This window comes from Schistocerca serialis, chromosome 8 (assembly GCF_023864345.2).
Source record: "Schistocerca serialis cubense isolate TAMUIC-IGC-003099 chromosome 8, iqSchSeri2.2, whole genome shotgun sequence".
NCBI lineage: Eukaryota > Metazoa > Arthropoda > Insecta > Orthoptera > Acrididae > Schistocerca > Schistocerca serialis.
In genome coordinates, this window is record NC_064645.1 from 237,871,481 (window position 1) to 237,892,837 (window position 21,357).

At 41.7% G+C, this 21,357-nt stretch overlaps 1 protein-coding gene across 1 annotated transcript; it reads left to right on the plus strand.

Moving 5' to 3' along the window:
• The first annotated feature begins 2,801 nt into the window (after positions 1 to 2,801).
• On the plus strand, positions 2,802 to 20,088 carry LOC126416946 (uncharacterized). The gene is made up of 5 exons (XM_050084826.1): positions 2,802 to 2,891; positions 3,809 to 4,003; positions 5,364 to 5,516; positions 9,267 to 9,419; positions 17,875 to 20,088. Exons 1-5 carry the CDS (start codon positions 2,802 to 2,804, stop codon positions 20,086 to 20,088), a joined length of 2,805 nt encoding a protein of 934 aa, XP_049940783.1.
• Positions 20,089 to 21,357: the final 1,269 nt, after the last annotated feature.

Consider the following 21,357-nt stretch of genomic DNA (forward strand, 5'->3'; position numbering starts at 1 on the left):
AAATCTGAGGATGGTAGAACGACGTTCATCACACATCCAGAGCCATTGGAATTCTTCGCCAGCTTTTCGACTAAGTATTCTAACCCAATCATATATGATCTATGGCCCATTCGAATAAAATTCTCATACTTGTTTAGTTATTTCTGAATGCTTATCGTAAAATTTCAAATACCTGAATATTCATCTTACTGTTGCACTTTTGTTTGAATAGATTGGAACATGCTTTTTGAGTCCTTGACTACAGCAGGTTCTGGAGCCTTAAATAAATACCTAATGGCAGAGCATCTCGAATCACTGCCGCTTCTGCAGTAAAAATTGGACATCGTGGTGGCAGACTAAGTTCTTTGGAATACTTCCGCTGCGGCAGAAGTAATACGGATCTTACTGCCGAAGTCTCTTGAAATTGAAAGCAATAAATATAAAAGCGAACAAAGTGCGTCAGTAAAATTTAAAGTAGGCAATTAAACTTGAACTCATCGTGCCAAGGCAATGTTTCATGGTACTGTAAATAGTGAATACCGAGATTTTACATCTGATACCGGAATGTATTTCTATGGATGTGTCTGTCTGAACCCAACTGTAGATACTGTGCACTGAGATTAATGCTTTCACTAACAGAGGGCAAACACTCCTCATTTCCGATGTAGACCTTGTGTGCGGAAGGTACCCTCATTTGTCGCAGCTGCATGTTAATCTGTATTGGGCTGCTGCCCTACTAGGCTATTAAAATATCTCTCCAAGTACTAACATCGAACAAGCAGAGGAGTTTCAACAACTTCTCCTAGTAAGACATTCTTGTAAGTTGATCGCATTGCTCCAAGGCCCACAACCCTGCATCCGAATTGTACTAAGTCAGACTGATGAACTGCGCCTTTCGCAACGGTATGGTACAACGATCATTCTAATCTATGATGCAGCGGACGAAGACAATGTTACAGTGTGCACACCGTCAAGTTCCAGCTGCAAGTCTCATTGCGTTAATTCTGTTTCTTTTCGTGGTTACATTGTGGGCTGAAGAGAACTACAGAAAATTTCTTAGTCACACTATTAGATCGTTGTCATTCATACAGTGATTTGGTCTTTAAGTGTAGAAGAAAAAGCCATAAATCATTTGCATACTGGAGAGATTTAATCTCTGGTGTAATGATGTTCTTCATATCTCGTGTATATATTAAAAACAGAATAGTGCTCTGATATGAGGATTTAGGGAGTCCTCTTGAGTTTGTACTAACAATTTTTTTTATTCTTACACATGTGGTACTGTCCTTGGGAAAGATTTGAACACAAAACAAAATAAGTCTTCCAAGAGCTCTTTTAGTAAACGCTGACAAGGCGACAACGGGATGGGTATGTAGGAAGTTGGAATTCCAGGCACCGCTTTAGATTATAGAACTGGAAGCATTATTTGAAAAGTTCAGGGAGGTAGTGAGCTCTAATTCAGATATCGATAAGGTTCGTAGAAAAGTTTTGAAGGGACGCTTTGTCACGAGAGAGAGCATGGGACAGTGGACATAATCCATTCCAAGGACTGAATTCGTAGAGGACTTCCGCGAGCCTGATATCTTAGGATATGATCAATGCGATGACTCCTAGAGGGAATTTATCCAGTTAAAAGGTTTTCACAATTTTCAAAACATTTTAGTTCGAGCATTCACCTAGCAGTTTCACGGGTAATCTTCCCCAGATGAGAAGATGTTACCCTTCTTACATTCTAGTCGACGTTCGGCAGTCTCTGGTGAGTATTCCGTATTCCATCGCACCACGGAGTTCGTAACATGTAACTAAGTGAAATGTCGCTTTTGATACTAGAAGTCTGTCGCATTTAATACTACGCAGAATGTGTAGTGTAATATTTACACTGAGCCGGTCTCTGGTAAAGTTACTTCAGCAACCGTTTCTCGCTTTTTGAAAGAGTGCCAGTTTGCGTTATTGATATTCCAGTAACATTTAGGAAAGAATTCCACGTCTCTTGTTGTCGCGCCATCGTCCAAGTAACAGGAAAAATTACCTGATCCTGATTTCTGATGCAATATCGACCGAGCACAAATATTCACTTTTGGTGGCAAGCATTACGTGAGCCACTATAGTGGGAAAGAGACTCCAGGATAGAACAGCCGTAGTTGAGGACTATGTGGTGACTGTCTTCCATTACATTAGAGTGAGCTCTGTCCTGGGTCTCTTGTACACGAATATCCCTAAATAGAGGTGTGAGCGCTGAAATAACTCTGCTCTGGTAAGGAAATATACCTCAGTTGTTAATATGATACTCCAGATATTATCTCTGAGTTAACTGCAACTGCCATTCGTCGTGGACGTCCTGAACACTTACACTGTGCTACGGCTTGGTGATATGGATTTCCAGTTCGCCTGGGATAAATGAAGCAGGGGGATACTGTGTGAGCCCCCATTGTGTCTCACATCTCCTCATTTGATGTAGCATAAAACTAATTCGAAAACATCTGCATACCCTCACTGTTCGATATTGCACTTCACCACAGTCGCATTGAACGTGAATCATTGCTGGAAGTTTATAATTCATTTTTTCTCAACGTTTGGAAAAAATTTTACTGTTTCAAGAGATTATTCCAAAAAACTGAGGCAAGGGTCAAGCCCGTGTCGGAGATAGGCCACAATAAATCTCTACTTTCTGATTGCTATGTAGTCCACGTTTGAGGCGGCGTTACCGTTGTCTTAATGTGTAGGCACTGGTTTACGCGTATAGTGATTTTGTTTTGGCTTCTCAGGTGCTACGGAGCATCTTGTGCTGTTCGTGTCTTCCCTGCAGGAAGAAAACCAAGAAAATGAAGAAAGAGTCACCTTATGTGGAGCGCTACACAAGTAGAAAAGAGTGGAAGAAAGACCTTGATGCTGGAATAATGGATCTGAACATGGTGAGCAACTGCAAGACGTTTAAAAAACGGCACAGTGATGTTAAAGCATTACTGAAATTAGTAACAATGCTTACTCTAGTAGCAACATCTGTTCTCTTAACTTCCCAGTTTTTTTTTAATATTCCCACTATTTGTTTTAGTTTGCTGGTTTATATTAAATCTTAAATTAGACCTTACAAACATACACTCATTTTTGGAGTCTGCGTCTAATTCTGGAGAACTGTTGTTAGACTTTATTTGATGTCTTTAGCATTCAACCTTAATATAAAATCGATGAGGTGGCTGTTATTATCACACTGAATTTCCAGGTGCACTTCTTTATTTTATGCACCTCAAAGATTATGATTGTTCTATCATGTCATGTTCATCTGAACACTCAAGGAGACGCTCACCTTTGTTGTTGGTGGTTCACTGTCCAAATTTCTCTGCCCTTAGACATCCACGATCACTTCCCATGAAGAGGTTCAAATCTCACTTTAAGATAATATTACGTTTTTACGAAGCAACTATATTTTCATACCTAAAGAACATACATTTAAACGAGGAGCATAGTATTTTATAGTCGAAATATTTGTCTTATAACACGACAAATACTAACAATTAAATAAATTCGTATAAATAAAATAATGGGTGTATTATTAATAAGTGAAAGTTAACTAGTTTAGGATTTCTTAGCAGCATTCCCATTAACCTTTGTCCAATCCTATAGAGCATGTTCCATTGAAGGTTTACGACACCTTTTCACTCTTGTAGCTCTCATTTCTCTAATTTATTTGATTTCTTAATTTATAACCGCTCCCTGTAACACTATGTAACACATTCTTGAGGCTTTAGACTTACGAACTGCCTATGTGATAGAAAATCGATTCAAGTGCGGTAAGTCGAATTTCTAGAGTATTGCTATGTGTTGGTTATAGGCAATACTACTTGAGTCAGTAATAGCAAAAACAAAACACCCACAGTTTATGGAGTACGGACGCTTCAGAGAGAGAAGGGAGCCAGAATATCCGTCCATCTTCGACATCTTTCCCTGTCAACCGACTCCAGGACCTGCCCCTCGCATCAAGAAAGAAGAGGATAAGGACGATACTCGGAAGGAAGGCCGTGCAGAGGTGAGCAAACATCACTACTACCGAGTATGCATCAGTCACTCTCCCAGACAGCTCTCTCATTTTCACACGTGGGACTAAGTAAGGAACGCAATTTGTTGTAATCCATTAATACAAAATAGCAGTGGTTACAATATCCTAAAATAAATGTAACATACGACGGAAAGATATTGCTGTGGAAAGTAAACTTCCGTTGTAAAATTACAAGCTAAAAACGCATGTTAACAGTCAATTCAGTCTTACATGGTTTCCCATGTGCATTCGACATGCTACCTCAAGTGTCCAGTACACGATGTACGATCATACGGAGTGTCAGTTTCAGTACCTGTTCATGAGACTAAGTTCTGCTATGAACTGTAGTGGGCATATGCTGTCGGTAATAAGAGGCACAAATCCGACTTGAGTTCTGCTCATTAGTTGCAGGAGAAATACACACGATACCAATGCGACGTAATATGGTTTACAGTTCCAGTACTTGTGGCTCCCAGCAATGCAACATGCAGAATAAGGTTATGAAACATGAAGAATACTTAACAAGAATATAAGTAACCAAACCAAACCACTCGAACTTATAACACAGAGTTGTATAGTGTGTAGGGCTCTTAAATAAAAGGTAACTATATTGTTGTAATCTCTTTGTGTAGTCTTCCAGAATGTGGATTCGTGGTAAACGAGGCGGCGTCATAGAGCTTAAGACGTATATTCACGTGACGATCAGAGGATCAAGTGAGTGAAATTAAGGTGGTAAAAAGGAGTGTTACAAATATAAATGAAGGTTCTCATTAGCAAAATTTATTGTTTACAATTGCCTGCGTATTTTACTATGTTCTTGCTGTACGTATCCTTCTGCTCTACCGTCGCAATTAGTGAACAAAGATGCATCACAAACGTTATATACAAAACGGATCACACACAATGTCTATGTTATTCGAGTCATATATCTATTGACTTTTTTCAGCTTTCTTCATATGTTGTGTACAACACAGTGCGCGAACAACAATCTGGTGTTTATACACTTTGCACGCCTTCACATTCTTCCCCTTTCAGGTGCCGGGTTCATTATTCCTAGATGCCTTATCATTATTAGTGTCAACCAAGCTTTATTTTGTTAAGTGTGCCCCATTAAAACATTCTGTACCATTTTCATTCGTGTGCCTCTCACTTCCCTATCTCTATTTGATATATTATTTTTTGACAAACGCCTATAGCATCACATTTCACATTTGTTATTGGATACAATTATGGTCTGCTTACTTAATATACCATCTGTTTAACAAAGCTAAGTCAGTCGTCCAAAGTTTTCTTCTGTTAGACATACGGCATCCTAGCCGAATAAGCGATAGTAAAATCAAACCATCTACAGGGCCATGCTGTTGGCCGTGTCAAGAAGAGGAAGGCAGCCAAAGAAATACCACCGTCTGATGACCACGAGCGCAGACACACCGAGCAGCGTCGCCGTCGCCGCAAGAGACGTGAGAATAAACTGGTCGCTGCGTCGCAGGAGGGCCCTGCTGGGGTAAGTCAGCTTCATTACTGCCATGAAGAGCAAGCAGGGAGAGACGGGGTGAGAGGTTGAGAGCTACGAAACAACATCTGCACGCACTGCAGAATCAGCCACTCTGCCAGATCATGTCTATCGAGAATTTCTGACGCTCCTGACATGTCCCCTTGACTATAAATTCAGGAAGGACAGTTTAAGAGATTTACTTTATTACAATCAAATGACAGATTGGTTACAAGATAATGATGTAAATCTTGGGTCATACGGATAGGTATTGTTGTGGGACAGTAACGACCGATACAAAATATCCACGAGTTTGTATTATAACACTTGTGTGAAACACTGCAGCTTCAAACAGCTTCATGTGCACAAATTATAGACCTTCAGCTGTGCGAGTCACAACTGGCCAGTGACTACTGCCAGTCGGAGACACATCCATCCATCAGTATCGCAGATTTGGGGTAATGGTGTAAGACTAGCGAACGGCATCCAGTATCGACGAATTCATTATAGATGTAGTTCGAAGTGTGGAATGACGGGAAATGAAAACGTTTGACTCATTCTAAACGCAAGTATGCCGATAACCGTTGTATATGATTTATGAAAACACGGAGAACCGGAATTAGCTTGGCCGACGTGAATTTAACTGAGCACATACTGATTTCGCGTAGTGAGCCTTAAGCAACTCGACCCATCATCTGGTTAAAGTTTCTTGTGGAAATACCATTTTCGTTCAGCTTGTCTCTTACAGCGACATGAAATATCGCCTATGTATCAGACTGGAGAGCTGAACTGCTCGATTGGTTGGCTCAGCAAAGGGTGAGCTTAAGTACCTCTAGCTCCAATTTGATTGCGTCTTTAGCTATTTTCTACCAAGGAAAGAGAAAGTTAGCTGCACGGTAACTATAAATCGCAGTATCATACGGTCGCCCAGCCAGTCCCAACCTGAGCACAAATACTTATGCCACGACATACCACATCAAAGAGAAATCTGCCATGTATGTAAAGATACAGGTATAAGTGATATTAGCCCAGACTGTTAGCGGTGCTGAACACTTGAGTAGGATACACTGGTACGAAACATGAATATCAATGACGCCCCATATACCATCAGTGGCACTTATGGACAGTAGGGAACCAATAAAGCACTCGGAATCAATTACAACAATTCGGCGAATTATGCCTACAAGGAAGTAGTGACTCATCTAACGTACACGGTAGAAGTGTGGTAACTTCCTTAACATAGCAGAAAACTTGGTCAGAATTAGTCGAAGTTAATCAGACTTCGAATACATTCCAACTGTATTAATGAAATCCTCTGTGACTGACACAAATGGCATACCGGGAACAACTTAAGTTTCTTATAACAGACCTGACGCATGAACAGCATCAGTGCAGTCTTTTCTGGTTTATTACAATCCCATCAACAATTCTTCACGTGATGAGATAAGCGTGAGTTTGCAACTACATAACTTAGCCAGACTGCTTGTGTGAAATAAAAGTCGGTGACTTTTAATTGAAAGTAATGCTTTTTCTCGCACAAGATTCTGCATAATAATGTAAAAATAAATTACGTTTTCCTTAGGAAGCTCCCTTCGTGAGGTTACGATGAAGCCATCGACATATCTCTGTGGATGTCAGAAGTATCTGTACCGGGTAACCTTACCGATAAACAAATCGTTTCCTATAGGATCACACGAGTTCAGTTTAAGGTCATTGGGCAGCGCAGAAATTAATAAATTGAATTTGTTTAACAAATTTTGGTCATAACGGCATTATAAGACGATAAATAGGGGGTTTATGGTACTACTGAATGAAGCAATGGTCACTATGGAGCTGTAGATATTACACTTCGCTACAGACGTCATGTTAAACATAAGCGCACACGAAAAGAAAACTATTACGTTCATTAAGTGTTAACTTACTTTATACTGTAATTAAAATACCCTTGGCAAAGATTGGTTCATTAGTTTAGGGGAAAGAACCAAGTTCGCAGAAGTCCCACAGTGCTTCCCGAATATTAAACATATATGAAAGAAGTACAGACCCATTGTCTTGACTGAGTGCATGTTGTGTTCGAGATTGCCAGTTAACTCTACTGAACGGTGGAAGTCGTAATGTCAGCCGGAAATCTTTACGTACACCCTGCAACTCGGGTAGTGGACGCCGCTGTCGCTCACCGTACTTAGCGTTACCTGTGGCCGCGGGCGGCTGCCGTAGTGGCTGCGGCACACTCTGTCATCTGACCTCTACTGAAGGCTGCCCGAAACTCTATGTGCCTCTCTCAACTGATGTGTCCACTGGCGAGTCTCTGATCGAAGTTTGCTCTACAGAGCGATCCCAATAAGAATCAGAAATTTTATTTACTTTTCGGAGTGTGCGTGGTTTCGGATAATCAATTACTGTTACTATTTGAGTACCAGCCAGTCACATTCATCGTAACAGCGTAGAAATCTCCCTTCCCTATTTAGATTAACATAATAAACCAGTCGTAGGTTCATTGTGCTGAAGCTGAGCGACTGGCAACTTTTGACTCTCACCATCTCTCCTATATCACGTTCAGCCAATCAGGCCTTCTCCATGTAGACACATGCGAGTTCTGTTCTTCCATTCCAGAAATTATTTGCATTATCCTATGTCAGTGCACGCAAGTTTCTTAGCAGAGTCAACAAAATTTCAGTTAGCATCGCAGCAGTCTGTCGTCTCAGGGATCCGTGCTGTTAAGCAGATAAGATCCAATGGTCTTTCGTCCCACTCCAATCTTACCTTTTCACCGTTGTGGGCCTCAAGTTCCCAGAACATGGGAACATAACCTGTAGCTGCTAACTCACGATGGGCCTCCTCTGCGCCAGTGGACACGCCAAGATAAAACGTACGGGATCAGCTTTCCATCGTTTAGGATGCAGACACAGACGGTGCCTCCGCCGTGGAGCTCACCCCATATGCTCTATACTGTGGCCTGACACCGACACACGCTCCCCTTTTCTGGTGGCCTGTGTTGTACATGCAGTCAGTAGGATTCGCCGCTACTCATTTAAACAATCGCCCAGATTCAGGAAATAATATAAAAATATAGTGTTAGATACGAAAATCACTGACGTCAGTTACAACAAAAAGTTTTATTTCCTGCTGGGAATTGATTTAGATTCGTTCGGTTAGTGAAGTTATTGGAGTCTGACTGTGGCACCAGACAGGGTTTACGAAAACGTTTGCACAATACCCTGGTTTGAGATACGTGCTTACTTAACCGTGTATTTGGCATACATAAGTTTATGCTGTACTGTGGTAAGTAGTAAAGAAGAAACCTTCACGAACGTTACCTACAAAACACGAAGCGAAACATGTCTGATGTGGTTAGATCTATCGCTTAAGAGGCTGGTCTCATTCTTCTGTGTGAGCTAAACTCTTCATGTCTTCTCGCACATTATGCACTGCTTCGGTAGTAAATTGTTTCTTATATTCCAATCTAGGCACATCGTCTCAGCTTTTCTTATCAAGAGCCTGCGTAACTATTCATGGATGTGTTAGAAATAGTCGTGTCAACCTTCCACTAATCATCGACCTTTCATTCTCGTATCCCACAGTTCTCTACGTTATTTAATAACTTAGTTTTTAAATGACGTATTATTATAGCCTACATTCAACAGCTGCTAATTTAATATATTATATGTTTAAGAATGCGAAGTGAAGTACATAAAGCTTTATGTATGACTGATACACGCCATCATAGCTGAGTAAGTAAATATAAGATCAAACCACCCACAGGTCCACGTTATCGGACGCTTCAAAGTGAATAACGTCGAAGAAGATAATCCACCGTTTAAGAATCAAGACACCGACCTGCCTACACAAAGAGAGATATGCTCCGAGGAACGAGATATGATAGTGGTCGATGCGCCGCAGGAGGGCCCCAGTGAGGTTAGTCGACTTATTACTAACATTAAGAGTATGCGAGTGTGAGCGATGTGGAAACAGCTGCGTCTCTGACTGTACACATTGCAGAATTAGCCGCTTAGGCAGGTGATATCAATCGAGAAAATCTCATGATTTGCACATATCTCTCATATCTCTATGACTGTAAAATGCAGTTGTCCCTCATCTTTACGTGAAGTATTAACAGACGGATTCACCATATTAGAATCCAATAATATAGCAACCGTTGGTTCGAAGACGCAAATGTAAATATAAAGTACAACTCAGGGAATGTAAGAGTCCGTTGTAAAACTGTCACGGGTTCGTCAAATATTACTCGTGTTACAGACGCGAGCCTACAACGATTGTGAGTTCGCCAACTGTAGAACTCCGTCATGACGGGTCTCAACGGTCCGAAGGCTGCCACCAGTCGGAGACACATCCGTTTAGCAGTACTGCACGTACCAGGCAATGCTGCAATATCAGCAGCTGAACTTCAGTTTGGGACAAAGTCGTAATTGACCTAGTGCAACTTATGGCATTTTCTGTGGAACACCATTTATGATTGGCTTGTCTCTTACAGAGATGTAAGACTTCGGCAAAATATCCTACTGAATCATAGCTGAAAAATTATACGGTTGCCAGTGAGGGTAAGAACGTCTGGCTACAGTGCGATTGCTGCCGTTGTCATTTGCTATCAATGATAGCGGAAGTCCTTTACATGCTGCTGTGTAATGCAAATCTGGACCACAGCAGCATACACTCGTCTAGTCAGTCACACCTTCAACAGTCACATTAGCGCAAAGAAAAATCACAATAAAAAGCAAAACGTCCTATGTACTTATATACAAATAAGTACAATTAGGCAAACCTCTTAGGGGAGAAGAGCACTTCTGCGTGCTAGGTAGGAGTCAGTGGATGTGAAACCAGCAGCTGGGAATAATTGACGCCATGAATACCACCAAAGAACATTTGGAACGGTAGAGGACGGATAAGGCAGTCACAACAGTTACAACATTTCAACGATTGTTGCCTACAAGAAGGTTATTATATCCCACCTACCACGGATGGTTGAAATGGTATAATTACTACATCAAGTAATTGATAACGGTACTTTGTCACGATCTCTTGAAACAACTGAGCAGGATATATTCTGCCTCATAAACATTCCATCTGTGTAAATAAATGATCGTCTGACACCTAAAGAACATTGTCATCTCTCTTCCCACACTGCTCACACAATGAGAGCACAATTCGATCCAGTTTCGTGAGCTCTCCTTTGCTCTTTTACGACACTTCTTCGAACATTGAAACAAACGTGATCTTGTAAAAGGATTGTCAGTCCGTACTATGAATTTAACTTTATAAGAAGTGCCGTGGCCCTGGTTATGAGAAAGTATTACTGTCTCTCATTGAGGCGAATGATAGGTTTCCCACGTGTCTCCATACGGGTGCTGCTAGAGACACTATGCCCACATTAGTTTTCAACACCATATTAATTAAGTTTTGGAACCAAAAAGATAATTAACAGGGTATTACCACATCCTTAATGGATGTTAGTCTATAAAGTGGAATTACTTTGTTTTCTACGGATATAGGCTGCTTTAGAATTAAGCTGATTAAGTTAAAGCTGGAACAATAGTGAGGATTATACTCTGTTCCAGACTGAGCAACAAGTTTGAGATAAAGCGTACAAATTATGATTTGATGTATTAATAAACATTCACTTTGACACAGCTGACGCGGATTGACAAAAAATTTACTCATATATGGGGGTTAACAGAGCAGCGTGTGCGAGATACTCTATGTGATGAAAAGTATCCCAACATCTGGCTGAAAATGACTTACAAGTTCATGGCGCTCTCCATCGGTATGCTGCAATTGAATGTGGTGTTGGCCAACACTTAGCCTTGTTGACAGTTTCCACTCTTGCAAGCATATGTTCAATCAGGTGCTGGAAGGTTTCTTGGGGAATGGCAGCCCATTCTTAACGGAGTGTTGCACTGAGGAGAGGTATCGATGTCGTTGGGTGAGGGCTGACACGAAGTCGGCGTTCCAAAACATCCCAAAGGTGTCCTATAGGATTTAGGTCAGGACTCTGTGCAGGCCAGTCCATTACGAGGATGTGCGTTATGAACAGGTGTTTGATCGTGTTGAAAGACGCAATAGCCATCCCCGAGTTGTTCTTCAACAGTGAGAAGCAAGAAGGTGGTTAAAACATCAATGTAGGCTTGTGCTGTGATAGTGCCACGCAAAACAACAAGGAGTGCAAGCCCTCTCCATGAGAAAAACGACCATACCCTAACACCACCGACTCCGAATTTTACTCTGGTAGATGACGTTCACCGGGCATTCACCATACCCACAACCCGTCATCGGATGGTCACACTGTGTACCGTGATTCATCACTCCATACAACGTTCTTCTACTGTTAAATCGTCCAATGTTTACTCTCCTTACACCAAGCGAAGCGTCGTTTGGCATTTACCGGCGTGATGTGTGGCTTATGAGCAGCCGCTCCGCCATGAAATCCACGTTTTCTCACCTCCCGCCTGTCATAGTACTGGCAGTGGATCCTGATGCAGTTTGAAATTCCTGTGTGATGTTGTGGATAGTGTCAGCCTCCCTCAACTGTCGGCGGTCTCTGTCAAACAAACTAGGCCGGGTAGTAACCTTTTGTGCTGTACGTGTTCCTTCACGTTTCCACTTCCCTGTCACACCGGAAAAGTCGACCTAAGAATGTTTAGGAGTGTGTAAATGTCTCATACAGACGTATGACACAAGTGACACCCACTCACCTGACCATGTTCGAAATTCGTGAGTTCTGCGGAGCGCCCCATTCTACTCTCTCACGATGTCTAATGACAACCGAAGTCGCTGACATGGAGCGCCTGGCAGTAGGTGTCAGCACAATGCACCTGGAAAACGTATGTTTTTGGGATGTCCGGATACTTTTGATCACACAGTGTATCTGCACTTCTCCCATCACATGTATCACAGGCTAATTACTCAAACATGTACCAATTTCTGAACATTTATAGCGTCTTGCCATTAGTTTTGAAAATTTATCATGATCTCCTTCTTCTTCTTTGGTCGTTAACTATCAGGTTGGCTATCAGCAACTTGCCAAGCATTTCTGTCTCCGGCCCTTTTGTTGAGTGCAGTATAGGTGGTGCAATTTGTGCCGTCCATGATAGGGTTGATGTATACTAGACTGTTTGTCTCCTGTGTTCTTCCTTTTTGCTGTCCTTTCAGCAACACCTTTAGTAACACCATAATGTCTCAGCATAAGGGTGACACATGTGGCGTTCAATAAGCTTTAGGAGACATAGCTGCACGTTATCTACCCTGCAGTGCACCAGTTCATTTGATTAGTTCTTTTCACAGAATATCTGGAGCCTTCTGTGATAGAACCACATCTCGAAGGCTATCAGTGTTTTTTTTTTTTTTTTTTTTTTTCTCCTCGATTGTCCGTATGTCACATCTGTACAGCGGCACACTCCACACAAAATCTTTATGAGGTCTTTCCTCAGGTACTGGGCTATGAAACGAGATGTGTAAGATTCCTGCTCTTGCTGAAAGCAGCTGTTGCCTGGTTTATTTGGCTTTCAATATCCTTCCTTGATCCGCCTGAAGGTGGTTTTAATCCGTAGGGAGCAAAAGGATTCTACAGTCTCCAGTCCCTCATTGTCAAGTGAGCACTGAGCAACGGTATTTTGTCTACTCATCAAGATTGTTGTCTCAACTTTATTAATTTGCATGTTAGTATGAAATGGGGCTGACTTTCATCTGCATCTCGCTTCTGTAGTTCCGCACATTCACTACACACTGTAGTATCATCAGAAAATCTCAACATGCAAGCACTTGTTTTGTCGAAGAGGTGTGTTTCACACCAGTGAAGCTGCAAAAGTGCCCAAAGGTCTGAAGGTGAGCACTTTACAGCCCATATTTACAGAAAATTGTTTTCGTGATTTTGGCCATACTTACGCCCCTCAAAATATAGAAGGCCAAGACGAGATTTTGTTACACTATCGAAGATGAAGTGCTTATAGCTGCATTTTAGAGCCCATGTTTAGTAGATGGTTAAGCTTCGTATGATCGTTCCTATCATACACCTGAATACTGACCATTCCTCCTACGACACTCTGCTGCATTCTTGGCTCTTGCTTAGTCTTGTCTCAGGTATTAGCCGTAACCCGAGTATTGCTTCTCGTGTGCCTACAGCTCCTCTAAAGACAAATTGATCTTCCGTATTTTGTACACCTATCCTTTCTTCAGTCCGCGTTACAATGATAAGAGGTCAAGATCTGGGTGTCGTGTGTTCTCAACTTGAGGGTGCTGCATTGTTCACATTTGTTTGCAGATTCTTTCTTTTGTGTTGGCGCTGTAACTATTCTTCAAAGTCTTTTCGGTGTGCCCTGGTTTCGTACGTAATTTATATGAAATGGAACAGTTCTTCATGTAGCTGTTGTCCAGCAGCCTTGTCGCATTCTGCTGGTTTATCACCATCTTCAGTGGCTTTCCCATGTTTTAGCTGCTTGACTACGAGATAAAATTGATCACGCGGGAAACAAACTCCCTTCTCTACCGGAATGCTTGCCTTAGCGTTTTCCTGTTCCTTATCTTCACTATTTCTCTCATACGCCTTTACAAAGGCATTGTTTCCACCATTATAGTACATCTTTATGATCATAGAAAAAGAACCACATGAGGGCGTAGCAGGTAGCTTGAAATACATTCAAGGGTTACGAAAATATACACCACTTATTGAAACAGATATAACACATCCACATAGCGGCAGAGTGAATATATCCCGGCTGTTACACCAAACATCGTGCGCAACATAAAACAAAAAATTACAACAGCCATGTTATCAAATACCATGACAATAATAGTCTAGCATAATCAATTAGAGAAGATTAGGAAAATGAAAGTGGATTGAATTTTAGAAAGGTAATGAAGCTATAGAATGTAGAGTTATAGGAACTGCTGTTTTATTACCTACGGTGAGTTAGACCCTGCTACCAGAATGCACCACGATAGAAATTTTTCCGCGTGAAGCTATATCCATGGAGTCTAGGCCTCTCTTCTTCTATGAATAACATCAATACGGCCATTTCCCCGTGGTAAGTAACGGCTAGGCAACTGTTAGAAAATCTTCACGTTGTGGTGTTGTTGATGATGCGGTTTCCCATTTGAAGTAAGATGAGATGCAGGTTCCCACGGTAGTCTATCCTGTGACAGGCTCTTTGCTTCTCCGTAAGTGCATCAACCGACACTCATTTCAATCTGCTTACTGTGTTCAAGTCTTCCTCTACCTGTAAAAATCTTACAACCCTTCCATTTCCCCACTCACCCTCTCCGATCACCCTGTTAACAACATAAGATCCTATGATACCGCACGATGCATACTACAAACTGATCCCAGCTTTTAGTCGAATTGTGTGATAAAAGAATTTTTCCTCCATTTCGATTCATTTCCTCCTCGCAAGCTACACGCTGTACCCAGTTTATCTTCAGTACTCTCCTGGAGAACTATATCAGAGCTATATATTCCATTCTTTCTGAACTATCTTCAGCGTTCCACTCATGTACGTGGCTACACTACAGACAAATACCTCGAGAGAAGACTACCTAGAACTGAAATTTATGTTATAGGTTAACTAATCTCTGCTTTTCAAAAACGTCTTTCTTGCTATTGACATCCTGATGTTTACATGTCCTCTACTTTGCTAATAATCTGTTACTTTTGCCCAAACAACAAACCTCAGTTTACTTCGCTCAGTGTCATTTGTTAATATTTTTCCACCTTCAACTACTAATTCAATTCTACCGCATTTTACTTTCCTACTTTTACTTTTGCTAGTATCCATTTATAGTTTTTTTTTCAAGATATTATTCATTTCGTTCAACTGATAATCAAAGGAAATTGGTGTATCTTACAGAACTGTTATGTCATGAACTCAAAGATTTATTTTCTCTCGCTGAGCTTCAATCCCCATACCTAATTTCTGTCTACTCTCCATTCTGCTTGCTGACTTGGTAGGTTAAAAACGTATCTCACTCCCGTCCTAGCTGATGTATGCCTGACATATCATGAGACCTTTATAATTGCACTTTGTTTTATGCACAAGTTTTGGACAACATCACTCCCTGTATTTTATCACTGTGACCCTCAGAAACTGAATTCCTACCGATTTGCTTTTGCCTTGCAGCAATCTGTCTTCAGAGTCTTAAGGTCGGAAATGACTTACTCGTCCCCATACTTCCGCGAAACCTCCGCTACTGATGTCTTCATTAATTCGTATTAGATTTCTCGTGACTTAACTTTGAAACTTGTGAGCATTTGGTCTGTCTGGGAATGGGATTATTAGATGTTTTTGAAAGTCTGGGTGTATTTCACCAGCTCAGGATATTTTACATATCACTTAGAACAGCTTTTTCAGGTTCCCTACCAGTGATCTTAACAATTTTGAAACACTGTAGCGTACGCCAAGAGTCTTTCTTCGAATTGGGTCTTTTACTGCTGTGTGAAACTCTTTTTAGTGTACCATATTTCACATCGAATCTTCATTCACTTCCTTTTTTAAGTTGGTTTATTTTGTAGGACCCATTCATACGTTCAATCCAGCTTTCAGACCTCCGTCCTTTCGTTCGTAATGGCTTGCCAGGCAAGCGTTTGATATTTATGCATCTGAATCTCGCTCCCCTAACGGTTTCCTTAATTTTCCCACATATGGTATCTAACTTTCAGATTGTTACACACGCTTCTATTGTTTCGCATTTCTTCTGCATCCAGCCTTGTTTTCATGTTTTCAGCTTACTGCAAAACTTATTTTTACATTTGAGGCTTCATTTCCTGTTTTTCTTTTTTAATTTTCTTCTTTAAACAGTTACGAGCAGCATCTGGTGAATTAGGCAAGAATTCTATTGGGAATAATCTTTTTGCCCATTTGATTTTCTACTGCCCTTTCCATTTCATGTGTTCAAGCTTTCCATTCATTTTCTATTGCAATGCTTCCCCTTTCTCAGTGGGTTTTGGACTTACCTCTGACCATTTTTCCCGTTTCAATCTTTCTGCAGCTTTTTCAAATTCAATTAGCCGTTTGTATCCAACTAAGTATGGATATAGTCCATAACTGCTCCTGGAAAAAAAATTAGTTTAAAATCTGGTTTTCAAATCGCTGTCTCGTTAATCACAATCTGAGTGGCTTTGAAAACATAGGGAATAAGAGCAACTGGGGAATTCTGCGTCATTTGCGATTCCCCAAATCACATAACGCTTGTAACTGACACAGTTCTTCGTCAGGTGGCAGTATTATTTTCCGAGTCTATACTAGCACTACAGAAGGCGAAAAGACCGGCATACGTAAAATTTGTATCCCGTACTTCAGTTGACGTATACAGGTCAACTAAAGTACGGTATACTGGTGCTAGCTACACGAAAAAAGCGACATATGTAACATTGAATTTATTTACCTTTATAGGTCAGTTGAAGTTCAGAATACAAATGTTATAATTTCCGTTATTTCCCATTCTCTAATACTAATTAGCATCAGCTAAGGGCCTCAGTTCACCTATATAGCTCAACTGAAGAATGGGATACAAATGTCACTGTTACTGGTTTTCTTGTCGTCGATAGCAAGCGTGTGACAAATTTCAGTCGATACTGTTAGTATCGAAGCCTAAAATAAGTTTTATATCACACTTCAGTTGACATACATAGGTCAACAGGTTGCCAATGTTACGTACGTAGATTTCCTCGTTTTCGTTAGCACTAGTATCTTATTCTTCAGTTGACCTATACACTAAATAGAAGATTTCGAGATACAGCTCTTATATATGTCAACTGAGGTATTCTACACTACCACTACTTCTGTCTTTTTTCCGTTTATTTTTTACAGACCACTAGGACTCAAACAAGCGATATCCTTAAGATTATGGTAGAAATATTACTGGACGTTAAATATGTCTACCACCTGTTTTTCTCTCCTGCATCCCTTAGTTTATAAACACTTGTCTCAGCTGTTAAATCTATGTAGTAAATCATCTCTGGCAAATTCTGACGTCATTGGTCAGAGCCGACGGGTTGCATCCCGTTCTTCAGTAGGCCCGAAACTTTTTAGTTATAGGCATGCTGCTAGTATGAGGACCTCAGCGATACATTATTGTGCAGTCGGTGATAATGGAAGACCCTCTTTTTCTTACCATACATCGTCATCAGCTTCTAATGCCAAGCTTTAATTATATTCCAATAGCTTACTCCCTGTTAAATATTATCTCTACTATTCATTTAATGAATTTCTTTTGAATGTGACATAAAATTGTGACGATCCATATAAACCTTTTGTTCACCGCAATGTCTGAAAACTCTTACCCATTATTATTTCATAATGTAATTTCTACAGCATAATGTTGTTTCTAGTTTAACCAAACACCTAACACTATCTTGGTTGCCTAGGTGGATAGTGCCAAGATGGATCAAGAGGAGGAGATAGTAGCTGAGTGTCTCGTCATTGCTGTCAAGATGGATTTGGAAGAGGAGGCAGCCGAGAGTCTCATGGGTGCTGCCAAGATGGGCGAAGTGTCTGGAGATATTGAGAAAGGGGCACATGAGGTTCTTGTGAATGCCGCTAACATTGATCCAGTATGTGGAGATGGGGATGAAGGGGCAGCTAAGGGTCTCGTGAACGCTGCAAAGATGGAAGAAGCCTGTCAGGATTTAGAGGAGGAGGCAGCCGAGAGTCTGATGGGTACTGCCAAGATGGGCGAAGTGTCTGGAGAGATTGAGGAAGGGGCAGATGATAGTCTCATGGATGCTGGAGAGATTGGCCCAGTATGTGTAGATGATGAGGAAGGTGTAGCTAAGGGCATTGTGAATGCTGCAAAGATGGAACAAGCCTGTCAAGATTTAGAGAAGGCGGCAACCGAGAGTCTGATGGGTGCTGCCAAGATGGGCGAAGTGTCTGGAGAGATTGAGCAAGGGGCAGATGATGGTCTCATGGATGCTGGAGAGATTGACCCAGTATGTGCAGATGAGGAAGAAGGGGCAGCTAAGGGCCTTGTGAATGCTGAAAAAATGGAACAAGCCTATCAAGATTTAGAGGAGGAAGCAGCCGAGAGTCTGATGGGTGCTGCCAAGATGGGCGAAGTGTCTGTAGAGATTGAGAAAGGGGCAGATGATGGTCTCATGGATGCTGCAGAGATTGACCCAGTATGTGTAGATGAGGAGGAAGGAGAAGTTAAGGGCCTTGTGAATACTGCAAAGATGGAACACCCCTGTCATGATGTAGAGGAGGAGGCAGCTATGTGTATCATGGGTGCTACGAAGATGTGTGAAGCGTTTAGAGAGAATATGGAAGCCGCAGATGAGGGTCTTTTGGATGCTGGAGAGATTGACCCAGTATGTGTACATGAGGAGGAAGGGGCAGCTAAGGGCCTTGTGAATGCTGAAAAGATGGAACAAGCCAATCAAGATTTAGAGGAGGAGGCAGCCGAGAGTCTGATGGGTGCTGCCAAGATGGGCGAAGTGTCTGGAGAGATTGAGAAAGGAGCAGATGATGGTCTCATGGATGCTGCAGAGATTGGCCCAGTATGTGTAGATGATGAGGAAGGTGTAGCTAAGGGCATTGTGAATGCTGCAAAGATGGAACAAGCCTGTCAAGATTTAGAGAAGGCGGCAACCGAGAGTCTGATGGGTGCTGCCAAGATGGGCGAAGTGTCTGGAGAGATTGAGCAAGGGGCAGATGATGGTCTCATGGATGCTGGAGAGATTGACCCAGTATGTGTAGATGAGGAAGAAGGGGCAGCTAAGGGCCTTGTGAATGCTGAAAAAATGGAACAAGCCTATCAAGATTTAGAGGAGGAAGCAGCCGAGAGTCTGATGTGTGCTGCCAAGATGGGCGAAGTGTCTGTAGAGATTGAGAAAGGGGCAGATGATGGTCTCATGGATGCTGCAGAGATTGACCCAGTATGTGTAGATGAGGAGGAAGGAGAAGTTAAGGGCCTTGTGAATACTGCAAAGATGGAACACCCCTGTCATGATGTAGAGGAGGAGGCAGCTGTGTGTATCATGGGTGCTACGAAGATGTGTGAAGCGTTTAGAGAGAATACGGAAGCCGCAGATGAGGGTCTTTTGGATGCTGGAGAGATTGACCCAGTATGTGTAGATGAGGAGGAAGGGGCAGCTAAGGGCCTTGTGAATGCTGAAAAGATGGAACAAGCCAATCAAGATTTAGAGGAGGAGGCAGCCGAGAGTCTGATGGGTGCTGCCAAGATGGGCGAAGTGTCTGGAGAGATTGAGAAAGGAGCAGATGATGGTCTCATGGATGCTGCAGAGATTGACCCAGTATGTGGAGATGAGGAGGAAGGGGCAGGTAAGGGTCTCGTGAATGCTGCCAGGGTGGAACAAACCCATCAAGAATTAGAGGAGGAGGTAGCTGAGAGTCACATGGGTGCTGGCAAGATGGTTGATGACTGTGAAGACGAGGAGGAAGGGTCAGCTGAGACTCTCGTGAATGTTGCCAAGACGGAACAAGCCCCTAGATATCTAGAGGAGGACGCAGCAGAGAGTCTCAAGGGCGCTGCCAAGATGGAGGAAGTCCGTGTAGAGGTGGAGGAGGGGGCAGCTGGGAGTCTTTGTAGCCAACTCTTGGGTACCGCTTTTACCCACTGAAAAATATGTTTGTTCTTAAAGTTTTTGTTTGTTTTCAGATTTTGTTCTATTTTTTTTTTTTTGTTTCATTTTGAGTTCTGTGTTTCGTTTTTTTGCGTTCATTTAATGTTGTTTGTGTTTATTCATTTTTCAATTTTCAATATCTATCCTTGGTTTATTTAAATCAAAAAAATAAATTTTACGTATTTCACCAATTGTTATCTTATTTTTTAGTGTACATCTGCAACAACAATAGTTGCCGAGATGAAAGTACGTTCCATTTTCCGTTTATTCTATAGCCTACTGTCTCCCTGTCGTTGCAATGAAGTCAACAGTAGACTAAACCCGGGACTCAGGCTAAGGCATTTATGAAGCTCATTTCAGTGACATTGAAAGGTCTGTGATAGATACAAGATAATAATCATCAGTAAGTGCTACATTCACTTCTGTATTGCAAACACCACATAATGCCGATTTACACAGTCTGATTTTATAGTGGCTAGAGAGTGTTAGGTAAATAGTCGTAATATCGTTGGCCCAATGTCTCTAATGACTCTGGGTAGGATCATGGCCTGGACAATTGCCCGCACTTGTCACGAATCTGTGTAGTTCATGGCAGCAACACGTGTGGGAGTACGTTGGATGAAAAATGCCAAAAGAATATTGCAGAGATTGCTCTAACCTTTTCTCCCCTAAGAAGCTAACTTGTTTGTAGTAGAAGCGTACATCCTTAAATACGAGAGTTGACAGGTTTGGGACATTTTGTTTGTGGTGCTCCCTGCTTCTCCATCGAGTTTCCCTGTAGCTTGTTTAAAAATACTGTCCTGACGTGCCGGAATATAAAAACTGATGTGAAGCCTCAATAGAGAGGAATTGTCTCCCATTATTTTATGGTATGAGTAGTTATATGATTATGATTCCTCGCTAATAATACGTGCGCAATAAATTGGGTTGTTCCAGTTTTCCTCTCGTTTTAACTCGGGAAAATCCCTAGAGAGGAGAAATAGAGTAGGAGTGGTGCTGTGGGGAGAAGTCCACATTCGAGCACGTATCCTTGTCTGACCAGCTTCTCATCTGCGTAGCACGGTAATATGATCCGTTCTAACGAGAAAGAAATGTATCGTAAGCCGCTCAGCTTAATTATACCACTCATTCCTATCCTCAATGAGTATTCTTGCACTATGTGCTCATCAGAAATATGTAAAAGGACCCAGTTATTTACGATTAATGGGCTACGAAAGTACGTGCGTGAGCAACAGAGACTTTTTCCGTATGCTACACCAACGTGTA

Excerpts from the sequence above, each read along its gene's own strand:
- LOC126416946 (XM_050084826.1), top strand. The coding sequence starts at position 2,802 with ATGAAGAAAGAGTCACCTTATGTGGAGCGCTACACAAGTAGAAAAGAG. Across the intron at positions 2,892-3,808 it reads GAATAATGGATCTGAACATG|GCAATACTACTTGAGTCAGT; the intron begins GTGAGCAACTGC and ends TGTTGGTTATAG. Across the intron at positions 5,517-9,266 it reads CGCAGGAGGGCCCTGCTGGG|GTCCACGTTATCGGACGCTT; the intron begins GTAAGTCAGCTT and ends AACCACCCACAG.